Raw genomic sequence first — 21,191 nt, forward strand, 5'->3', positions numbered from 1 at the left:
CAACTCTCCCCTTTTTCTTCAGGGCGAATAGATCCTCCTGATCTGTTCGGGTTTTCTATGCTATTCCTAAATTAATAGCAATCTCGGACTCCGGTTTCCAGGTGAGCTAAAGGGATAATCGTTTTATCTCTTTCTTTCTCCTACTAGCCTCTGTCCCTCTCTCTAGGGCGCTTTTGACATGGCCAAGGGATGGGGGACTTGCTGTTTTGGTTTATGGGGATGTCGCGGTGGTCGGCTCCCAGGCCCGTACCCTGGGGTCACTCTTAAAAAGCAAGGAATGGTGGGGGAAAGGTGTATGGGATAGGAAAAGTTCGTGACGCCACCTGTGGTGTCTGGTGAGGATCACCAGCGCTACTACAGTTCTCTGAGGCCGGTGGTCAGGCAGCTTAGTTGGTGCGACTCCCCACAGGTGGAGCGGGGCCTCAGGGCAGCGTAGGAGAAGGGATGTAGGACAGAGGGGACCCAGCCAGGTCGGAATAAGGGTAGTAGAATAGGCATGCACACCGGAGTTCACTTCAGTACCTTTACTGGTGGTGTTTCAAGCATGATCCAGGGCACTGTAGGGTGAAGGGTGCATTTCAGGACTCTCCCCAGTGAGCGGGTGTGAGGCCTCCTGTTTCTTGCCTTTTCCTGATAAGTTTATGACCTGCTTGGAGCTAGGCCTAACTTGGTCTCTGTCTTGCACTGGCTGACCTGGTGGTATGGCCTTCTGTTGGAGATCACACTCCCTGGTCTCTTGGGCCTCAGTGACTCCTGACCCTGGTATGACAGTCAGCTTTTGGTGTTCCTGGGACATATAGTTCGCCAGGGGTTCTGGTTGTTTCTGCTGGTCGTAGAGATCCCTGCAGACACGGACCCGGTGTCCGGTATATGGTCTTGGGGTGAGCTGACTTAGCTCCTCTGCCCCCTATGTAGCTCACTTACTCCACTTGCCTTCGGCCGCGCTCGGGGCCCTCACTAGGCTTCACACTGGCAGTAGGCCTCGCTACTCTTCACTGCTCTTATGGCGTCGGCACGCCTTAGGCTCACTAACTGAGCTCACTGAGTCTGGGCTGGACTGCCAACCTCTCTGGGTGCAGCAGACAGACTGTAGATTCCAGACCAGACTGTAACTGGACTCCTTGCAGACTTCAGACTTCAGATCAGACTGAACTGCCTAGCTCCACCTTCCCTTTTTATATCCCTAACGGGCTCCCTCTGGTGGTCTGAGGTGGAAGGTGGAGGTGTGTGAATGCTACGAGGGCCTCTTGTGGAGGAATCCATCCATGCACCCCTCTAGGATCTGTGGCACCAATGCGCAGCAGGGCACTACACTTTCACAACAAAGGCAAGTTTCCTAGTTCAGGGCTTAACTGGTCCCCAGCCAACAGCTCTCTTTTTCATCTTTCCTTCACCCCTGTTTTCCAGACTAACTGCCACTTTGCTGTCTCCCTGGAAACTGACTCCTCCCCTCAGACCTGGGGTGGAAGGTGTTGTGTGTGCCCAAGCGTACATGTCCCCCTGCACCTATGGATCCTGTGGTAATCCCCCACAGGGGTGCCACATTAGTACTTGTACTCTGGGTCAATTGATGGCACTTCCCTGGTGTCTACACCTAATTTGATGTGTTTTGGCAGCTTTTGGTCCCGTTTCTAGGTGTTGTATATGCATTTTTTTGGTCTCCCCATTGACTCCTATGGGATTCGAAAATGTTCGACGAACATTCGGTGAATAAATTTGCCGAATATCAATTTGTTCGGCGAACTTTTCCGAACCGAACATTGACATGTTAGCTCATGCCTAGTCCTGAGCATTGTGGGACCGCCGACCGTTCATAAATGTTGGCGCTTCACAGAGCCCAGCAAGCTCCAAAGTTTATGTACAGTGGGCGGTCGGGAAGCGGATAAAACCATTAGTAGTGTATGTGCACATTACGTATTTTAGACATGTGTGTACCTACTGAGTTTCTATAGAAGTAAGAAACGCCAGTGTCTTTTGCAACATCTTTGCCGCCGGCATTTTTTTTACTTGTACTGAATAAACTAGTGAGCAGAAGCCGCCTGAAGAATGATCTAGTCACTTATTTGGAAATGTGAAGTAGTTAAAAGACACTTTAGTGTTTATTGTGCACTTTTTAGACAGGTTACAACCCATACCTGTCTAAATAGATAACAAGGAGACATAATCCTAATGTGGCAGATGGCAAATTCATTAGAATAGTGGCTCAATTTGAGACATAATATTGGTGTATTTTAGTTAGTAAATCTGCCTCTAAATGTGCTACAGTGCAGCTGATTGGAAAACTGGACAAAGATTACAATACAAAAATATAATTTTAGCATTAATTCTTTTATTTACAAGGTAAGCAAACATTGAAATGTATTTTAAAGTGTGAAACCAGTAATGTTGTGCTTTTGTCTTATATAAATATTTCATTATTTCCACTCTCTACGGATTGCTGAAACCTCCATTGCAAATACTATTTTCTATAGTAATATCTTCTACCTAATCGTCTATCAAATTTTGAGTTTATTTTCTCTATAGTGTACTCCGCTTCAGATCAGACACTTCTTGAATTGATATTTCACTCTGCTTTCTCTTTCGGTGTGCTCTGCAATCATTCCTATGATCCATTATCACAGCATTGCATGGACAGATGGAGCAGTACAACCTCTGCCTGCTGGGAGGACAGTCTCATTTTTTTCCCCCTTCTATACTCCTAAATAGGCTAAGAGACCAAAATTATATCATCAGGCTGATGATCATCATCACCTTCTTTATTTTAAGTGCGTGAAAGGTACCTGTCTGAACATCGTCATGAGTTTTTTTTCCATTGTCGAAGAAACAGTATGTAATAGGCCATGCAATGTCATCATATAGAAAGTTCTGGTGCCTGTATCTGACAGATCTCTATGCATTGACACAGACAGAAGAAGGCCCCTATGCAGTGGAATAGCTTATCATAATGTACACCATTATGTGTCTGTGACAGAAGCGGCTTGCTCCTTTGAATGTTGGAAGTGACCCCCTACTTCTTGGTATCCTATGCAGCTGCACAGGTTACACCAATGGTAGCTCCGCTCTGGTCTCCATAGACTCAAATGTGTAGTCAAAGTCTGATTCAGCCAGTTGCTTTGCAATGGTCCCAGTGTAATATTTAATGAGGAAAGCAGCAAAAAATAACAGGTAAGAGATTGATATATGGAATTCTTTAATGAAACCCAAGTTAAACCCTAGTTTTGGTTGTTGTTTTCCTTTAAAGCTTTTCATTTTGTAAAGTATATTGTGGAAAAGCTTTTAAGACATTAATTTTCATGGACGTCATCTGTAGAAGACATTAGAAACATGTTTTTTCCTTCTGAAAGAAGACATTTTTGTGTATTTTTTTCAATTGTGCATTGCCTAATCTTTTGCAAAATCTAAGATTTTGCTAATACAGTATCCATTAGGTTTGAAACCAATAGGTCATAGCATATGTCACAAAATCTATGATATTTTTCAGGGTATAGGACACACTGGGCCATAAGATGCACTTATAGTTTGAAGCATCATTTGTACAGTACGGCAATACCAGCAGCAGTGCACCAACACAACACCAGTTACAGTAGCCCATAATATGGCAAACTACAGTGCCCTTACCCTTTCCCTTCACACTAAACTTTACAGGTGTGAAGGGGTTAGTGGAGCTGAACCTGCTCAAATAGCTCATATACACACAGCACATTAGATGTTTCCTCCAGAGCACTGAAATGCCTGGACCTTTCAGTCATGCAGAGCTCAGAATATACCAACTCTGTAAATTGGTGGTTGCCTACATTCAGACTATTAGATTAACTTTTACAGCCAATCTAATAGTTATGAGTTATGAAAATATGAAACATCTTCTATTTATTTTGACTGACTCAATGTCAACTCATCTCAGTCCAAAATGGGATATGCATTGTGTTTCCAAAGGGCACGGCATCTTCCTCAGTCAGAGGTAGATCTGTAAGATTTTTCAGTTTCTGCAGTTTGTTAATTATCTGTTTAAATAATCACAATTGAAATAATATCAATTTAAGAAGTAATTTTTTTCTATTGATTAACTTAGGCTAAAATTAATGTCCCAATGATGGGTAGCTATATGCTTTTTTAACTTAAACTTATGCTCCAATAGAAAGCTCAAAACCTACCATTGTCAGGGCATTCAAAGAGTAGATGATCCACACAACATCAGCTTCCTAAAACTAGAACTAACTTTTTATCTTTTGCACCTTAATCTAATGCTCCAAATGTATGCATTGCCATTTAACATTCTTAAAAACTTTTTCACAATCTGAACAGTAATCTTTGAATTTGAGGGTAATTATTCTTCCCTTTTCTTTTCTTTGTCCCAAACAACTTATATGTAGCTTTTTTTCCCCCTCTGCTAGACTGTGAGCTCTCCATAAATCATTAGTGTGAACTGAGCCTTAGATTATTCTGACTAATGATGTATCTGGACAGTGCACCATTCCTACTAGCTCTAAAGCTTTTACAATTTGTCGCAATAATGTCCTTCAAACATTAATGACTCTCTATTGTTTCGTCTTAGAACTGAACATTCCTGCACAGGTGGAAATGAATAATGAAAGACTGCTGCTTTTTGTGGTGATCTCTGATATCAGAGCTCAAATCTGTCACATGAAATAAGAATGGAGCAGCAGCTGATATTCTGCATGTGATCTTCTGTATTTCTCTGCATGTGGAGAGCAATGGGGATAACCTGTATGGTCACTAAGGCTGGAATAATGATGTGAATAATATGTCTGAAATTGTCATATGGGCACTATGTCTGGTAATAGTATATGGACACTATGATCAGTAGAATTATGTGGGCATCATAACTGCTAATTAGGTGAGACGGTATTATTGGAAATATAATAATATGGCTGGCAGAATTTTATTTCCACTATTTTGGTATTTTACTTGGGCACTGTATGATGTAGGTATTACTGTGCTGGCAATGTATACCATGATATATACAAACATGGATAAAATTGTTGGCACCTTTCTGTTAAAGTAATAAAAACCCACAATGGTCACTGAAAAAACTTGAAACTGCCTAAAGTAATTTTCACTTTAAATTTACTGAACTAATGAAAATCAGACATTGATTTTGAATTGTGGTTCAACAAAAAAAACTATAATAAAAATGGCCTGGACATAAATTATGGTACCCCTTGAAAAGATTGAAAATAATTTCACCATAGGGACATGATAACTAAGGTGTATCATGTAATTAGCATGATGGGTTTCTACAAACTTGTAATCAGTCCCTCTTGTTATTTGAAGGGTGAAAAGTAGTCTCTGAGCTGTTTAGTATCATGGTGTGTACCACAATGAAAGTGGACCAAAGAAAGCTAAGAAGAGGTGTCTCAGGAGATTGGAAAGAAACAAGTTAAAGTTAAAGGCTATAAGACCATCTCTAAACAGCTTGATGTTTGTGTTACTACAGTTTCATATACTGTTCAGTATTTTAAAGTCTATGGCACTGTAGCCAACCTCTCTAGCCGCAAGATGAAAATTGATGACAAATTGAAAAGACGGTTAATACAAATGGTAACCAAAGAACTTATCACAATTTCCAAAGAGACCAAGGTCAAGGTAGATCAGTGTCAGATTGCACCCTTAATTGTGATCTTGGCCAAAGTGAACTTCATGAAAAATGACCGATGAGGAAACTACTGTTGAAGCAAATCCTAAAAAAGCGAGTCTGGAATTTGTCAAAATATATATTGACAACTCACAAAGCTTCTGGGAGAATGTCCTTTGGAGAGATGAGACAAAACAGGGGCTTTTTGGCAAGTTACATTGTTGTCACAGATGCAAAAACGAAGCATACAAAGAAAAGAACGTGCCTACTGTGAAATATGGAGAAAGCTCAGTTATGTTTTGGACCTGCATGGCTTCATCTGGCACAGGTGGTCTTGAATTTCTTAAGGTACAATGAAATCTCAAGACTAACAAGGTATTCTGGAGTGAAATGTGCTGCCCAGTGTCAGAAAGCTTGGCCTGATTTATAGGTCATGACTCATGAGTCCTCGAACAGGATAATGACCCAAAGCACAACTAAAACCATCAAAGAATGGCTAAGAGCAAAGCATTGGACTATTGTGAAGTGGCCTTCTATGAGCTCTGATCTGAATTCTATTGCACATTTGTGGAAGGAGCTGAAACATGCAGTCTGAAGAAGGCAACCTTCACACCTGAGAAAGCTGGAGCAGTTTGCTCATAAGAGATGGACCACAATGCTTGTGTACAGGAGCAGAAATCTCATTGACAGTTACAAAAATTGTTTGTTTGCAGTGAGCTATTAATGGTACCATCACTTTCATCCAGGCCATTTTCATTAGTTTGTTTTATTTTTATTTTTCTGTCGGACCACAATTCAAAAGCAATGTCTGATTCTCATTAGTTGAAATTCTGTAAATTTAAATTGAAAATGACTTTTGTCAGTTTTAGGTTATTTCAGTGACCATTGTGGATTTTTATTATTTTAGCAGCTATTTTGCCCATGTCTGTGTAAATATATATATATTGATTTTAAAAGGGCTGATTTTGGCAGGATTCTAAAAAACTATGCCTGATGGACTTTCTACAATACCATTGCCTTTCAATTTAAAGGAGTTGTCTTATCTAGAATATTTATAGGATACCCAGGAATGTCTCTCAATTTACTTCTACAGTATGGGAGTTAGAAAAATTGGTAACCATGCTGATTTTACAGTTTTTAGCACTCTTGTCATCATTATAGTTGCAGGTCCAATGTGACCATGTTTCATATCTACACTCTGGAAATGCCATAAATATCCCAGATGAGAATAGCCAATTAAAGTCTATATCATCTTTACTGTTTCTGACTTAATATATTCATTTTTCACAGTTCTTTAACTTTTGAAACAAAAAAAATAGGTGCAATGACTTATTGTATCAGTAAAATGCTCATGAACAACCACATCGATCTACCACCATTGCTGGAATTTTCCCATAGATAATTTGTTCATTTTCATTGAAATACAACATGTTAATTGGAGACATTTTTGTTGGCGTACAGCAGGGGCCTGCAGATCCCCTAGGGTTTACCTGCTGAACCAGATGTGTATGAGGATATTTTTGCAAAAATACAACTCCACATTCCCCAGAGCAGTAATTAGCTTTATATCTTTTTGGTGCAATAATCCAGTCCCATCCAAAAGCTTCAAAATCTACCGTCAGTGGATATCGACAGCACCGAGACTCTGTAGAGTGCTCATCACAGTCTAGGCCAAAATCTCTACGAGTTCTTTTGGGAGTATCCATAACCTTGACTTCTATGAATGGATTCTGATGAGGAACAACAAAGATTAAAATGCTAATTAGAGTTTAGCATACACACAAAAAATGTCTATAATGTAGACATAGATTTTAAGAAAATTGTTTATTACTTGAAAAATAATTAAAGGGAATTTGTCAGCAGGTTTTTTGCAAAGTAACCTGAGGGCAGCATGAAGTAGAGGTTAAAACATAGAATTTGGGTGTTGTTCCTTACTTCCTTGTTCCTTACTTACTATGAAGGTTTTATCACCTGGTGATTATCATTGTCCAGACTACATGGCACGCGGTTGCTAGACCGACCACGCACCCTCCTGTGATAAGCAGCTCACTACCTATAGGCTATGTGCATAGACACCCTGGTGTGGGCAGGGTTAGCTATCTCAACTCTGCTGCATTCTGCATCTAAAAACTCTGATTGTTTCACAACTGCTTGCACCCAGTAAACTAAGTGATACATCATTGGATGCAGGGTCTCTTTGCTTAAAGCATGCTGCTCTCAGATGAGGTAGCAAAATCCTGGTGCCAGTTTCCCTTTAATGTTTGTTTATGTCATATAGTACATACAGTGGGGGAAATAAGCATTTGATCCCTTGCTGTTTTTGTAAGTTTCCCCACTGACAAAGACATGAACAGTCTATAATTTTAAGGGTAGGTTAATTTTAACATTGAGAGATAGAATATCCCCCCAAAAAATCAAGAAAATCACATTGTATAAATGAGATATTTTTTTTGCAGTGAGAAATAAGTATTTGATCCCTCTGGCAAACAACACTTAATACTTGGTGGCAAAACCCTTGTTGACAAGCACAGCAGTCAGACGTTTTTTATAGTTGATGATGAGGTTTGGCACATGTCAATAGGAATTTTGGTCCACTCCTCTTTGCAGATCATCTCTAAATCATTCAGATTTTGAGTCTGTCGCTTGGCAACTCAGAGCTTCAACTCCCTCCATAAGTTTTCTATGGGATTAAGGTCTAGAGACTGGCTAGGCCACTCCATGACCTTACTGTGCTTCTTTTTGAGCCAATCCTTTGTAGCCTTGACTGTATGTTTTGGGTCATTGTCTTGCTGGAAGACCCAGCCACGACCCATCTTCAGTGCTCTTACTAAGGGAAGGAGGTTGTTGGCCAAAATCTCGCAGTACATGACCCTATCCATCTTCCTTTCAGTACGGTGCAGTCGTCCTTTGCAGAAAAGCACCCCCAAAGTATAATGTTTCCTTCACCATGCTTCACGGTTGGGACGATGTTCTTCTTCCTCCAAACACGGCGAGTTGAGTTAATGCCAAAGAGCTCAATTTTTGTCTCATCCAACCAAAACACCTTCTCCCAATAACTCACAAAATCATCCAGAGGTTCTTTGGCAAACTTCAGACGGGCCTGCACATGTGCCTTCTTGAGCAGGGGGACCTTGTGGGCTCTGCAGGATTTTAAACCTTTAAAGCGTAATGTGTTACCAATGGTTTTCTTGGTGACTGTGGTCCCAGCTGCCTGGAGATCATTAACAAGTTCCCCCTCGTGTAGTTTTAGGCTGATCTCTCACTTTCCTCATGATCAAGGATACCCCACGAGGTGAAATTTTGCATGGTGTCCCAGATCAATGTCGATTGACAGTCATTTTGTATTTCTTCCATTTTCTTACTATTGCACCAACAGTTGTCTCCTTCTCACCCAGCGTCTTACTTATGGTTTTGTAGCCAATTCCAGCTTTGTGCAGGTCTATGATCTTGTTCTTGACATCCTTAGAAAGCTCTTTGGTCTTGCCCATGTTGTAGAGGTTAGAGTCTGACTGATTAATTGAGTCTGTGGACAGGAGTCTTATATACAGGTGACAGTGGCCTTTAATGCAGGTAACAAGTTGATTAGGAGCTTCTAACTGGTCTGTAGGAGCCAGAACTCATAATGGTTTGTAGGAGATCAAATACTTATTTCTCACTGCAAAATGCAAAAGAATTATCTACCGTATTTTTCGGACTATAGGACACACTGGACCATAAGACGCACCTAGATTTTAAAGGAGGAAAATAGGACAAAAAAATGTAAGCAAAAAATGTGGTCATGATGCCCTGTTATGGGGGAAGGGATCTGCTGCTGACACTGGTATTGGAGTAATGTCCCCCAATTCTATTAATATCCTCCATCCTGGTATGTATGGCCCCTCCTTCCTGGTATAAGTGGCCCCCATCCCATCCTGGTATACCTGGCCCTCATCCCCATCCTGGTATGCATGGAACCCTCTGAGCCCCCATCCTGGTATGCATGGCACCCCTAGAGCCCCCATCCTGGTATGCATGGCACCCCTAGAGCCCCCATCCTGGTATGCATGGCACCCCTAGAGCCCCCATCCTGGTATGCATGGCACCCCTTGAGCCCCCATCCTGGTATGCATGGCACCCTCTGAGCCCCCATCCTGGTATGCATGGCACCCCTTGAACCCCCATCCTGGTATGCATGGCACCCTCTGAGCCCCCATCCTGGTATGCATGGCACCCCTTGATTCCCCATCCTGGTATGCATGGCACCCCTTGAGCCCCCATCCTGGTATGCATGGCTCCCTCTGAGCCCCCATCCTGCTATGCATGGCACCCCTTGAGCCCCCATCCTGGTATGCATGGCACCCTCTGAGCCCCCATCATGCTGCTTACAAAAAAAATAAACAATCATACTCACCTCCTCTCTCCCCAAGCGCAGTCCCACTCTGCTGCCGACACTCTCACTGTGTGAGCCGCGCATGGCAAGGCGCGCATTGCGTCCCTGCCATGCGCCCTCACACAGTGTGAGACGCTGTGCTGGAATAGTCACTGCTCCACATGCCGGGACTCTGTGCGTGGGGAGCAGTGACCATTCAGTCTGTTCACACTGTACCGCAGCGCGGCTCCTGCTGCGGCCGGCGTTCAGTGTGCCTGCTATTAAAGACCATGGATATTCACTACAACCAATAGGATTGTGTTGTAGGGAATATTCATGAGCTTTAATGGCGGGCACACAGACCGCAGAGCGGCAGCAGGAGATGCACTGTGGTGCAGTGTGCCGGCTATTAAGAAAGATGAATATTCATTGCTCTCCACGCCCATGGGCATGGGGAGCAGGGAATATTCATTTTCTTTAGTAGCGGGCACAGGGTAGGCTGCAGCAGGTGGCTGCTGCCTCCTGTGCCACGCTGATCCCCCGCTGCCGCTCCCCCACACCCACCACCGCACACAGCCATGTATATGGTATTCGACTATAAGACGCACCCCACAATTTCCTCCAAAATTTTGGAGGAAAAAAAATGCGTCTTATAGTCCGAAAAATACGGTAATTTATACAATGTGATTTTATTGATTTTTTGGGGGGATATTCTATCTCTCAATGTTAAAATTAACCTACTATTAAAATATAGACTGTTTATGTCTTTGTCAATGGGCAAACTTACAAAAACAGCAAGGGATCAAATACTTATTTCCCCCAATGTACATACAGTGGGTACAAAAAGAATTCTGACCCTTTTAAATTTTTCACTCTTTGTTTCATTGCAGCCATTTGGTAAATTCTAAAAAGTTTTTTTTTGTCATTAAAGTACACTCTGCACCCCATCTTGACTGAAAAAAAACAGAAATGTAGACATTTTTGCAAATGTATTAAAAAAGAAAAACTGAAATATCACATGGTCTTAAGTATTCAGACTCTCATATTTAAGTCACATGCTGTCCATTTCCTTGTGATCCTCCTTGAGATGGTTCTACTCCTTCATTAGAGTCCAGCTATGTTTAATTAAACTGATAGGACTTGATTTGGAAAGGCACATAGCTGTCTTTATTAGACCTCACAGCTCACAGTGCATGTCAGACCAAATGAAAATCATGAACTTAAAGGAACTGTCCACGGAGCTCAGAGACAGAATTGTGGCAAGGCACAGATCTGGCCAAGGTTACAAAAGAATTTCTGTATTACTCAAGGTTCCTAAGAGCACAGTGGCCTTCATAATCCTTAAATGGAAGAAGTTTGGGACCACCAGAAGTCTTCCTAGACCTGGCCGTCCAGCCAAACTGAGAATTCGTGGGAGAAGAGCCTTGGTGAGAGAGGTAAAGAAGAACCCCAAGATCACTGTGGCTGAGCTCCAAAGATGCAGTAGGGAGATGGGAGAAAGTTCCACAAAGCCAACTATCACTGCAGCCCTCCACCAGTCGGGCCTTTATGGCAGAGTGGCCCGACGGAAGTCTCTCCTCAGTGCAAGACATATGAAAGCCCGCATAGAGTTTGCTCAAAAACACATGAAGGACTCCCAGACTATGAGAAATAAGGTTCTCTGGTCTGATGAGACGAAGATAGAACTTTTTGGTGATAATTCTAAGCGGTATGTGTGGAGAAAACCAGGCACTGCTCATCACCTGCCCAATACAATCCCAACAGTGAAACATGGTGGTGGTAGCATCATGCTATGGGGTAATTTTCAGCTGAAGGGATAGGATGACTGGTTGCAATTGAAGGAAACATGAATGCGGCCAAGTACAGAGACATTCTGGATGAAAACCTCTTCCAGAGTGCTCTGGACCTCAGACTTGGCCGAAGGTTTACCTTCCAACAAGACAATGACCCTAAGCACACAGCTAAAATAACAAAGGAGTGGCTTCAGAACAACTCTGTGACCATTCTTGACTGGCCCAGCCAGATCCCTGACTTAAACCCAATTGAGCATCTCTGGAGAGACCTGAAAATGGCTGTCCACCAATGTTCACCATCCAACCTGATGGACCTGGAGAGGATCTGCAAGGAAGAATGGCAAAGGATCCCCAAATCCTGGTGTGAAAAATTTGTTGCATCATTCCCAAGAAGACTCGTGGCTGTACTTGCTCAAAAGGGTGCTTCTACTCAATACTGAGCAAAGGGTCTGAATACTTATGACCATGTGATATTTCAGTTTTTCTTTTTTAATATGTTTGCAAAACTTTCTACATTTCTGTTTTTTTTTCAGTCAAGATGGGGTGCAGAGTGTACTTTAATTAGAAAAGAAAAACTTTTTATAATTTACCAAATGGCTGCAATGAAACAAAGAGTGAAAAATTTAAAGGGGTCTGAATACTTTCCATACCCACTGTACATTATAAAGCACACATACTGAAAAATGCTTTAAAGTGCATCGATATTTTTGTATAATATATTGTGAAATATATCTCTGACATAATTTAATGTGGCAACAATGAGACATATTTTGGAAAAATACAGGACCAAACAGAGATTAAACATTGGAAAACCCATGCACTTTATGCATTGTTCTTACATTCCAAAGCTGTTCCACATCTGATGCTCTGTTATCTGTGTCTCTCTTTGTGGTTAGGAATCTGAGCAACAGCTAATTTGGTCCTTCCTGGACTCCGGTGAAGGCATTGATTTTCATGGCAGTGTGGAAGTTTAATGCAGCACAGGAAGTACAGGAAGTATATAACTGGATTGGGGTTTCTGTCATCACTACTTCAAAAATTACTCAACCAGTTATTTTTAGGGTGAGGTAGCTCGACATTCAGATATACTCAATAATTTAGATTTCCATTATGAGTCAGATCACCTGAACAAGACCCTATGCACTGGATGTGCTCTCTTGTTCTTTATCTACCCCCATAGAATTATAATATAGTTTTTTTTTTGTACCATAAGTGACATAGATTTTCCATTTTCTATAACCTACCAGACCTTCTTCACTTGAACCACGATGACCAACTGGAATATCTCTTCCGTTTTCATCAGTAGCTTTAATTTCAATACCAATATTGGATTCAACTTGTTTAAGCCAGTTTTGAAGAGCATTTTTCACATCAATGTTTTTCCAAATCCCAGGCCCAGGGTTCATTTCAAGCTTTAGTGGCCTTATTCCAGTAGACCGTAAATTATCATTCAAATATCTGGGTAATCTAAAGGTCTGTATGAAAATTGTTGTGCGTTTTTGAACAGGTTTCAAATATATCCATAGTTGAGCCTTTGCTATTTTATTGTATTGCATTATAGAGCTGAACTTGAAATAACAGCATTTTTGCTTTTCATGTGTCAAAAAATCATCTGAAAAACAAAAGAAGAACAAATATTTATCAAAATACATTGATGCTACAATATCTGCATATAGTAATTGTTAGTAATATATTAGCTTCCCAATTTATATATTACAGATTTATATATGTTTTCTAACAGTTTTTTTTTTACATTTTTTTCTATGTATACTGAAAGGTCAATTTTAATTTTCATCGAGTTAGTATCTATGAAAAGAGTTTTCCACTACTTGGACAACCCGTTCTCAGTCACTATATTTCCCCTATGTAAAATAATTGCAGCTATACTTACCTCCAATGCAGGTGCCGTTTCAGCTATGTCGGTGACTGGTCTCCTGGGGCTTGTGTGACATTGTAATACCATGTGAGCCCTGCAGCCAATCAGCAAACACTTCACTCTTACTTCCTTCTAATGTAGTTGACATCAGGAGAATGTCAGAAACAACTGCTCTTCTTCCATGTGTCAGATTTGTCCAAAGGAAGTGAAAGTGAAGTGCCCACTGATTAGTCTGTAAGGCTCATGTGATATATCAATGTCACAAGAGCCCTGGGAAACCAGGCACTGACATAGCTAAAATGACGCTCACACTGGAGGTGAGTATAGCTGCTATTATTTTACATGGGGGAAATATAGGAATTGAGAAGGGGTTGTCCAAGTAGTGGAAAACCCCTTTAACATATACTAACTAGATGAAAATTAAAATTAGCCCTTCAATATACATAAAAAATGTAAAAAAAAATGTATTTATCTCTTAAGGCCATGCTAATTTATGATTGTATGAAATCAATGTTCCCCAAAGGGTCAATTTTGTCAAGGAGACCTTGTGTGGCTTCATATTTACAAATATATACTTTGTGGTGCACTTGAGTAGTCATATCTTTGTAAGTGCAAACTTGTGCTATATTTGGTTCCACAATAGTTTTACTTCAGTGAACTTCACTGTTGCAAAGTTTCAGCTCATAAAACTTTTCATAAGTCTTACAACAGGGCATCTGTGCCAAGTGACGACCCATCTGATGTCTAGTCCAATTTTGTCCAGAGGCCTGATATGGACTCCACTGTTTCAGTGAAGTGATACATTGGCTCAGGTCAATTTACCAGTGTGGCACTAGCCTCTAGAATCACCAAATATAAAATGTTGTGACTTCTTTATGTGGGTTATATGAAGGACTCAGTGTATTTGTCTGAATCTGAATGACCTGAGACAACATATTACTGAAACAGTGGAGTCTATGCCCAAGGATATGCCTCTGGAGAGAACTGAGCCACCGCCTAGCCACCTGCTGTCACAAATGGAAATCACTTTAAACAATTAAAGTGTGTAGATAAAACTTAGATCATTAATGTGTCTTTTTATGTTAATAAATTTATGTTATGTTCTCTTAGTAACAAATACTAAGGCTATAATTTTGTTCTATCATTCTGATTAACCCTGTATATAGTACACAATTAAGGTAAAGATTACACTTCATGTACAAAGGGAGGCCAATGATAATTTCTGCTTAAGTGTTAGTTTACCCTATGTACAATGTCTTCCAAATAAACACCCTTTCTTATGCCAAAGTCTACATTATAGATGTGGGTATTTGCAGATATATGGGTAAAAGAGAACCCCCAGAAGTTGGGTTAAATAGCTAGGATATGTGTGCAACTTAGCCCACAAGATTTAATCAAAATTTGGCATGAAACAGTGTTTATCTGCAGCTATACTGTTAATTTTTAGGTAAATACTGTTTTAAAGTGTGTCTGCAGGGAGAAAATGCAGCTATATTCTCCATGCAGACGCTCGTTTCCAGTCTCCATCCAAATGAGTGGGGCCAAGGGCTGTGAATATTCAGGGCTCTGTACATACTGAGCATGTTGTAATCACTACCTGCTCCTTCACTGGCACTTGCTTAGCACACAAGCTGCTGAGCAGGATGTCAATCAAGGATCAGTGGGAATGGTTACAGATTTATAGTGTCCAGAGGGTTGAATGCTCACAGCCCCACTATTTTCCCATTAGAGCCCCATACATATCAGATTAAATTTGTCAAAACCCACAGATGTCAGCATTAACTGATGCCAAGCTAATATGTATGGGGGCCTCCAGATTCTCCCCCGACAGATGATTTCAGGAGAGATATGCAAAAAGCAGTTTAAATTTTAATGCCAAACCCTTTTTTTACTCAGGAGATAAGTCAATGGCAGAGCTGTATGTCAACAGTTTTCTCTGCTCTCATCACTGAAAACGCATGAATATTTGGCTGATGCAAATATCTATGTGTATGGGGGAGTCGGGAGAGATCCACCTATGATTTATAATTGTATGGGGACCTTAAGGCTGTGTGCCCACTATGCGTTTTTTAAGCGTTTCCACAGCGGCAATTCCGCCGCAGAAACACTTAAAAAACGCATGGTAGAAGGAAGGCCTGCCATGTTCCCCAATGATAATCCGCATGTGCTGTGCGCATGCTGCGGAAATTTCCGCTGCGGATTATCATTACGGAAAAATCCGCAGCACTATCAATTATTTTGCGTAAGCGCGGCATTTTTGCCGCCATTGACTTGCATTGAAACGCTTAATATCCGCATGACTACATGTGCACATGCGGATATAAAGCGATTCAATGTGCGGATGGCACCCGGGTCTGGAGAAGAGGAGACTCTCCTCCAGACCCGGGTACCATAGTACCTGTAAAAAAAAGAATCTAAAATAAAAAATAACATTATACTCCCCTTCTGCTGGCCCGCGGTCTCCTTAGCGATGCGTCCTGGCTCCGGGGGCCATCGGAAGGTGAGTATGTTTTTCTTTTTTTTTACCATTTTTATTCTTTCTTTTAACTAACTTGGTCACACTATATAAAATCCATGCCGTTTGCATGGATTTATATAGTGTGACCAAGTTGTCAAGCACTTTTCCAAGTGATGCTAAAATCGCTTGGAAAAGCGCTTGATAACCCACATGCGAAATCTCATGTGAAAAACGTGGGACAAACGCTTCTACCTGGCAGGAAAAACGCATGTACAATCCGCATGTAAATTCCGCATACGTTTTTTCTGCCAGAGAGACGCAGAAACGCTCAGGAAAAATCCGGAGCACATAGCCATACAGTGAAAGTAAAAATATAATGAGGTATGTGATTTTCTTTTAATAATAATAATAATAATAATCTTTATCTATATAGTGCCAACATATTCTGCAGCACTTTACAATTCAGAGGTTCATATACAATAGTCATAAGTAACAAAGTTAAAGATAATACAATAATTAAAACAAAATTAATGATGAGCCTGCTCCTAAGAGCTTACAATCTACAAGCAGATTCAGCAGAGCGTAACTGTTTATAAGTATTAAGAATATTAATGGTCCTCCTTATATTTGCAACAATATATTAATTTAGAAATATTTCAAGTGGAGTGCAGCCTTGGTTTCGTTTTATGTCAGCTAAAGAGACCCATGGATGAAGTCCTGCAAGGCTTACACTATTATTTTTTTATAAGTAGCACTGTTGTGCATTGTAGTTTTTCAATTAATTAGTTATTCTCAAGTTCTTAAGTGTGGAAAAAGCGAAAAGTGCTTGTAAAAACTTTGTAATTTACTTGTTAATAAAAATCTTCTATGTTCTCAGGAATAGAGACATTTTTAATTTTATTGTGTATTGCTTGCTGCCAATGTCACCAGTTAGTGCTGCAGTCTATCAGTGGTAGCAATCTTCTGGGCAAGGTGCACAGCGCATGCAAGCTCTCTGCTATAGAGCTTGTAAGCACTGCTTTGAAGCAGGTCGAATCACTGGAACAATCTAGTTTCAGTGTCACTACACTCCTCCAATGCTGAAGATGTAAAGCGTGAAGCATTGGAGGGTGCACAGTATGGGCCAACGGCTCAATCATGATGCTACTGAACTGTCAATAGAGCAGCAGTGCCTCCATTACACAGGAAGTGTTCAGGCAGTAGAAGGGTGTGTTCCTGACATGTTGAGATAAGCCCTTTAAATGGAACCTGTCATGTTGAAAATGTATCTGATTTGCAGGATTTTAATGAATAAAATACAGGTTATACTGAATCTTTTCCAACAAGCCTACATATCATTCTGCTCAGCTTGTCCTCTATACAATGCTGTCCACAGATCGGACTGCATACATAACATGACAAATTCCCTTTAAGGCAAAATTCACACTTATATTCAAATATTTCACTTTTCATTGTTCATGGAAAAGAGAATGCCCTTTCTAAATAGTTCTAATTTATTTGACAGTGAAATATATGGTGAAGTGAATTACAGATAGCATTTTGCTCAGAAAATATGTGAATTTGAGAATTAATGAGAAAGTTAATTATTTTAGGTAGCATAATCTGTCTTCCATCTGTTGCAAGGCCATTATGTAGGGTTTACTAAATGATGTTTGGGACAAAATTAGATTGAAAAGTGAAATTTTACCTCTGGGAAAAAAGGATTCTGGTGCTAATTGAGAAAATGTTTTTTTTTTACTTTACCTAAGTAAAGTTAAGTAAGTTAAAGTTTTACTATACTTAAGTAAAGTTATCTCCAAGTTAAACGTTTAAGGAATAAGTCTTAAATGCATTTATTTGAATGTGTAGGCAGCATGATAATTACATTCAATACTTTTCTTGGCTTCAGTTAATGGACAAATAAAGAAAATGGAACAACTGAAAAGTTGTGCAAGGTACAGAAATTAAACAAACATTTTTATTGCTCTGTTTATAATAATTTTTCTCTGTATAAAAGTGAAATACTGGGTGTTTGAGATTAAATAAATATAAAGGCCTTATTATTAATACTAAAACTTAGGGTTATGTTTTCCTTAAAGATAACTAAAAGATGAGTAAAAGATCAATGCATGATAGAGAGGAGGATGTTGGTGTACACCAAGTAAGGTTGGTTAGAAACAGAACAAAAGTGCTATATAAATATAGAACAGATATGTTAATGGCTCCTTATGAATCTTTGTGCATTTATACATTTTTTTTAATAATACAGTTGTATTGAACAGCATGGTTAAATGCCATTTTCTATACAGCTAAAAGTAAAATGGTCAAAAAATCCTTCAAACTAAGAGATTATGTACAGCTCTTATGTATTTTACATTTTTAAATGCACAATATATCCTTAGTTATAGCAATATGACAAGTTTAAGGATGCAAGGTGCATCAGAAACACTTCAAAGCTTGTGTCTATCCTCACAGTTGAATAGATTTTATGACCACATGATGTCCCAATAAAAATAAAGTTTTTTACTCCTGAACGCTGGATATTGCTATTTTTCTGGCTTAGAAATATGCTCAGCTGGGACATGATCCATGATCTATGCGCCAGAGCGAAGCTGTGAACAGCAGGCAGCTGGTTCATCGACTTTTCAGTAGTCTGTAAAATAATTCATCAGCATGAACAACTACTGACTGGCAAAAGTTTTCAGCATTCAGTTGTACTGTAGTAACAGTTATTTTTCTACATCAGTTATATTTACATTAGATATATACATATATATATATTAGATTCTATATTACAAGCATAAATTATACAGAAATCTTGTCTACAGATTGAGGACAAGAAAGGAAATTTGTGAAATTGTTATCTGATATTTTGCATTCACTGCTTGTGCCTGGACAGTTATCTGGTTAGCAATTTTGTAAAATGTTTTTAGTTTACTTATAAGTAACTTTCTGTCTCCAAAAAAGAGAGCATGTAAATGCTGTTCTCCAGGACACCCTTTTCTTTCATATAATACATTTTCAGAGAGTTGATTTCATGAGAATAGGACGTCCGAGCTACTGTGGATTCTCTAACTGAACTTTACAACGACCACCTTCCTTCAGATAAAACTTGTTTCTCTTACATAACTGTCTATTTTCCTAGTGGTCAGCACATGCATATTTAAATAGTAAATATTTGATGGCAAGACATAGGCATCTTTAATAAGTTTTGCTTATAATATGCACCTTTGATTCCAGCCACAGAACTCATTTAGCATATTTCAGCTGTCATGGGTTTTCTTAAGTTTACAGTTGGCCAAAACCTTTCCCTTAAGAGCACTATGTTGCAAAAATGACTTACAACTTTCATCTATTCTATGTCTTGAAATTACAAAAATACAATCTAAATGTCCATTAAATGGTAAAAACTATATATATTGTATTGTGAAAAGAGGTATTAAATCACACAAATCTGCCTGAAATAAATATTATTACACAAGTTTCAATCATATAACTAAACTGTTTCCATCCGACACAAAATCCATTCATACAAACACACAATTTTTTACAAACAAAAATAGTTCTGAGCTTTTTTAAATAGCATTGAAGTAAATTTATAAACTAGGCACAAAACAGAATGATAGTTTGCAACAAACAGAATAGGAAGATATGTGCACACTATATATTTTTTTCTAAAATAGCCAGCTGCTTCAACCAAAACTAGTCTGCAACTTATATATTACATCCCCTTACTTCTAAACCTTTTCCCATGTGATTATAATGATTTTTACATGGGCACTTACAGCAAGTTCCACATTTGTAATACAATCCTCAAAAATGTAATGCTTTCTCAACACTGTGAAAGGATGCAGTGTTAGGAAAGCAGCCTAGTTGTACTTGGTGAGAAAATGCACAGTATTAGTATTCTTTAATGAATGAAAGAACTGGAAGTTTTCTTGCTAGTCATTGTTATTCTTTACTTACGCTCTGTGGGCATAGTGATAATGGTTTCAGTGGTGGCATGATAATCATCATCCTCCAAAGATCCTTCACTGCTGTCATCGCTTTGGACATCATACTGATCAATTAGCTCTTCTAATGGTGGCGCTTTAGGCAAAAGATGTTTTATTGCATCCTTACTGATGTTGGGTGCTTGTTCCAGTCGCAGTTTGCTTAGTATCTGCATTTTTATGGCTTCTAGCCTTGAGGATTTGGTGTTCTGCCTCCAGTTACAAGAACTGCAAAGGGTGTCTTCTGTTGCTTGATTGCTGCTGTTCAGATCCACTGAAGTAAGTGCTACAAGAACACCTAAGTAAATACAACTGCAAACACGTACCTTTATCATGTTCTCTCTAAAACTAAAAGATATTTATTTTTTCTATATATTTAGTTTTTATATTATAAAAATAAATGTTTTACGGAAAAATAAGAATTCTGCAAAATAAAAAAAAAACTGCAGTGTTAAATCATGCATTTCTTAGGTGTACTTTTATACTCCCAACTTGGGCTATGATTTTGTCATCAGTGCCAGTGATTGGCTGCTGCACAGACAAAGAATTTTATTGGCAAGAGATATATTATTGCTGTCAAAGGAAGGATTTTCAAATTGCTCAGCTTTTCATGGAAAGTTTTGATTTTTTATGAATGTAAATTCACATTTAAATAAAGTCTCTTTAAGTCTCTTAAGTTTGCTATTGTATCAGCACTATTTCTTCACACTTTAGAATGCTTTGTTTATTTTTCTTTCATTATTAGCTTGGAAATAGTTTTATTTTTCATTAATCTAATACTATTTTTTCATTTAATGCAAATACATGGATTTGAATTATGATCTGTACATATGCAGAGGTTTAACAGCTTTAACATGCGAAAAATGTAAAAACTTTATTCAAAAGTAATATCAAAACCTGTTGTAATGTTTTTCTAGTAAGATGACAGACACTATCAATGAAACCTGACAGACCTCATTATTAGTGAAGTCCATTTGACGCCCTGTCAAGTAATTAATCTGTTCCTGATATGAATTTTATTTTTCAATTTTTGTTATTGAACTGAAACTGAATATTTTAGTTCTCATTCAAATGTCAGTTTTTCACATATGAGTTGTATTCATGCTTTTTACAGAAAGAACATGCACCCAGGGCCGGCGTCAGCACCCGGCG

At 39.3% G+C, this 21,191-nt stretch overlaps 1 protein-coding gene across 1 annotated transcript; it reads right to left on the reverse strand.

The window, feature by feature from the left end:
• Nucleotides 1–2,349: 2,349 nt before the first annotated feature.
• On the reverse strand, nucleotides 2,350–20,549 carry MSTN (myostatin). The gene is made up of 3 exons (XM_073647853.1): nucleotides 20,014–20,549; nucleotides 12,979–13,346; nucleotides 2,350–7,323 (listed from the first exon to the last, which is right to left on the reverse strand). The coding sequence occupies exons 1-3, from the start codon at nucleotides 20,372–20,374 to the stop codon at nucleotides 6,943–6,945; spliced, it is 1,110 nt and encodes a 369-aa protein (XP_073503954.1). The 5' UTR covers nucleotides 20,375–20,549; the 3' UTR covers nucleotides 2,350–6,942.
• Nucleotides 20,550–21,191: the final 642 nt, after the last annotated feature.

This window comes from Phyllobates terribilis, unplaced genomic scaffold, assembly GCF_046119375.1.
Source record: "Phyllobates terribilis strain yellow unplaced genomic scaffold, ASM4611937v1 Scaffold_9__5_contigs__length_417890890, whole genome shotgun sequence".
Taxonomy (NCBI): Eukaryota; Metazoa; Chordata; class Amphibia; order Anura; family Dendrobatidae; genus Phyllobates; species Phyllobates terribilis.

Coding starts and splice junctions, on each gene's coding strand:
- MSTN (XM_073647853.1), bottom strand. CDS start 20,374: ATGATAAAGGTACGTGTTTGCAGTTGTATTTACTTAGGTGTTCTTGTA. Junction 13,347..20,013: donor TATCACTATGCCCACAGAGC/GTAAGTAAAGAA, acceptor TTTGTTTTTCAG/ATGATTTTTTGACACATGAA. Junction 7,324..12,978: donor GTTCAAGTGAAGAAGGTCTG/GTAGGTTATAGA, acceptor GTTCCTCATCAG/AATCCATTCATAGAAGTCAA.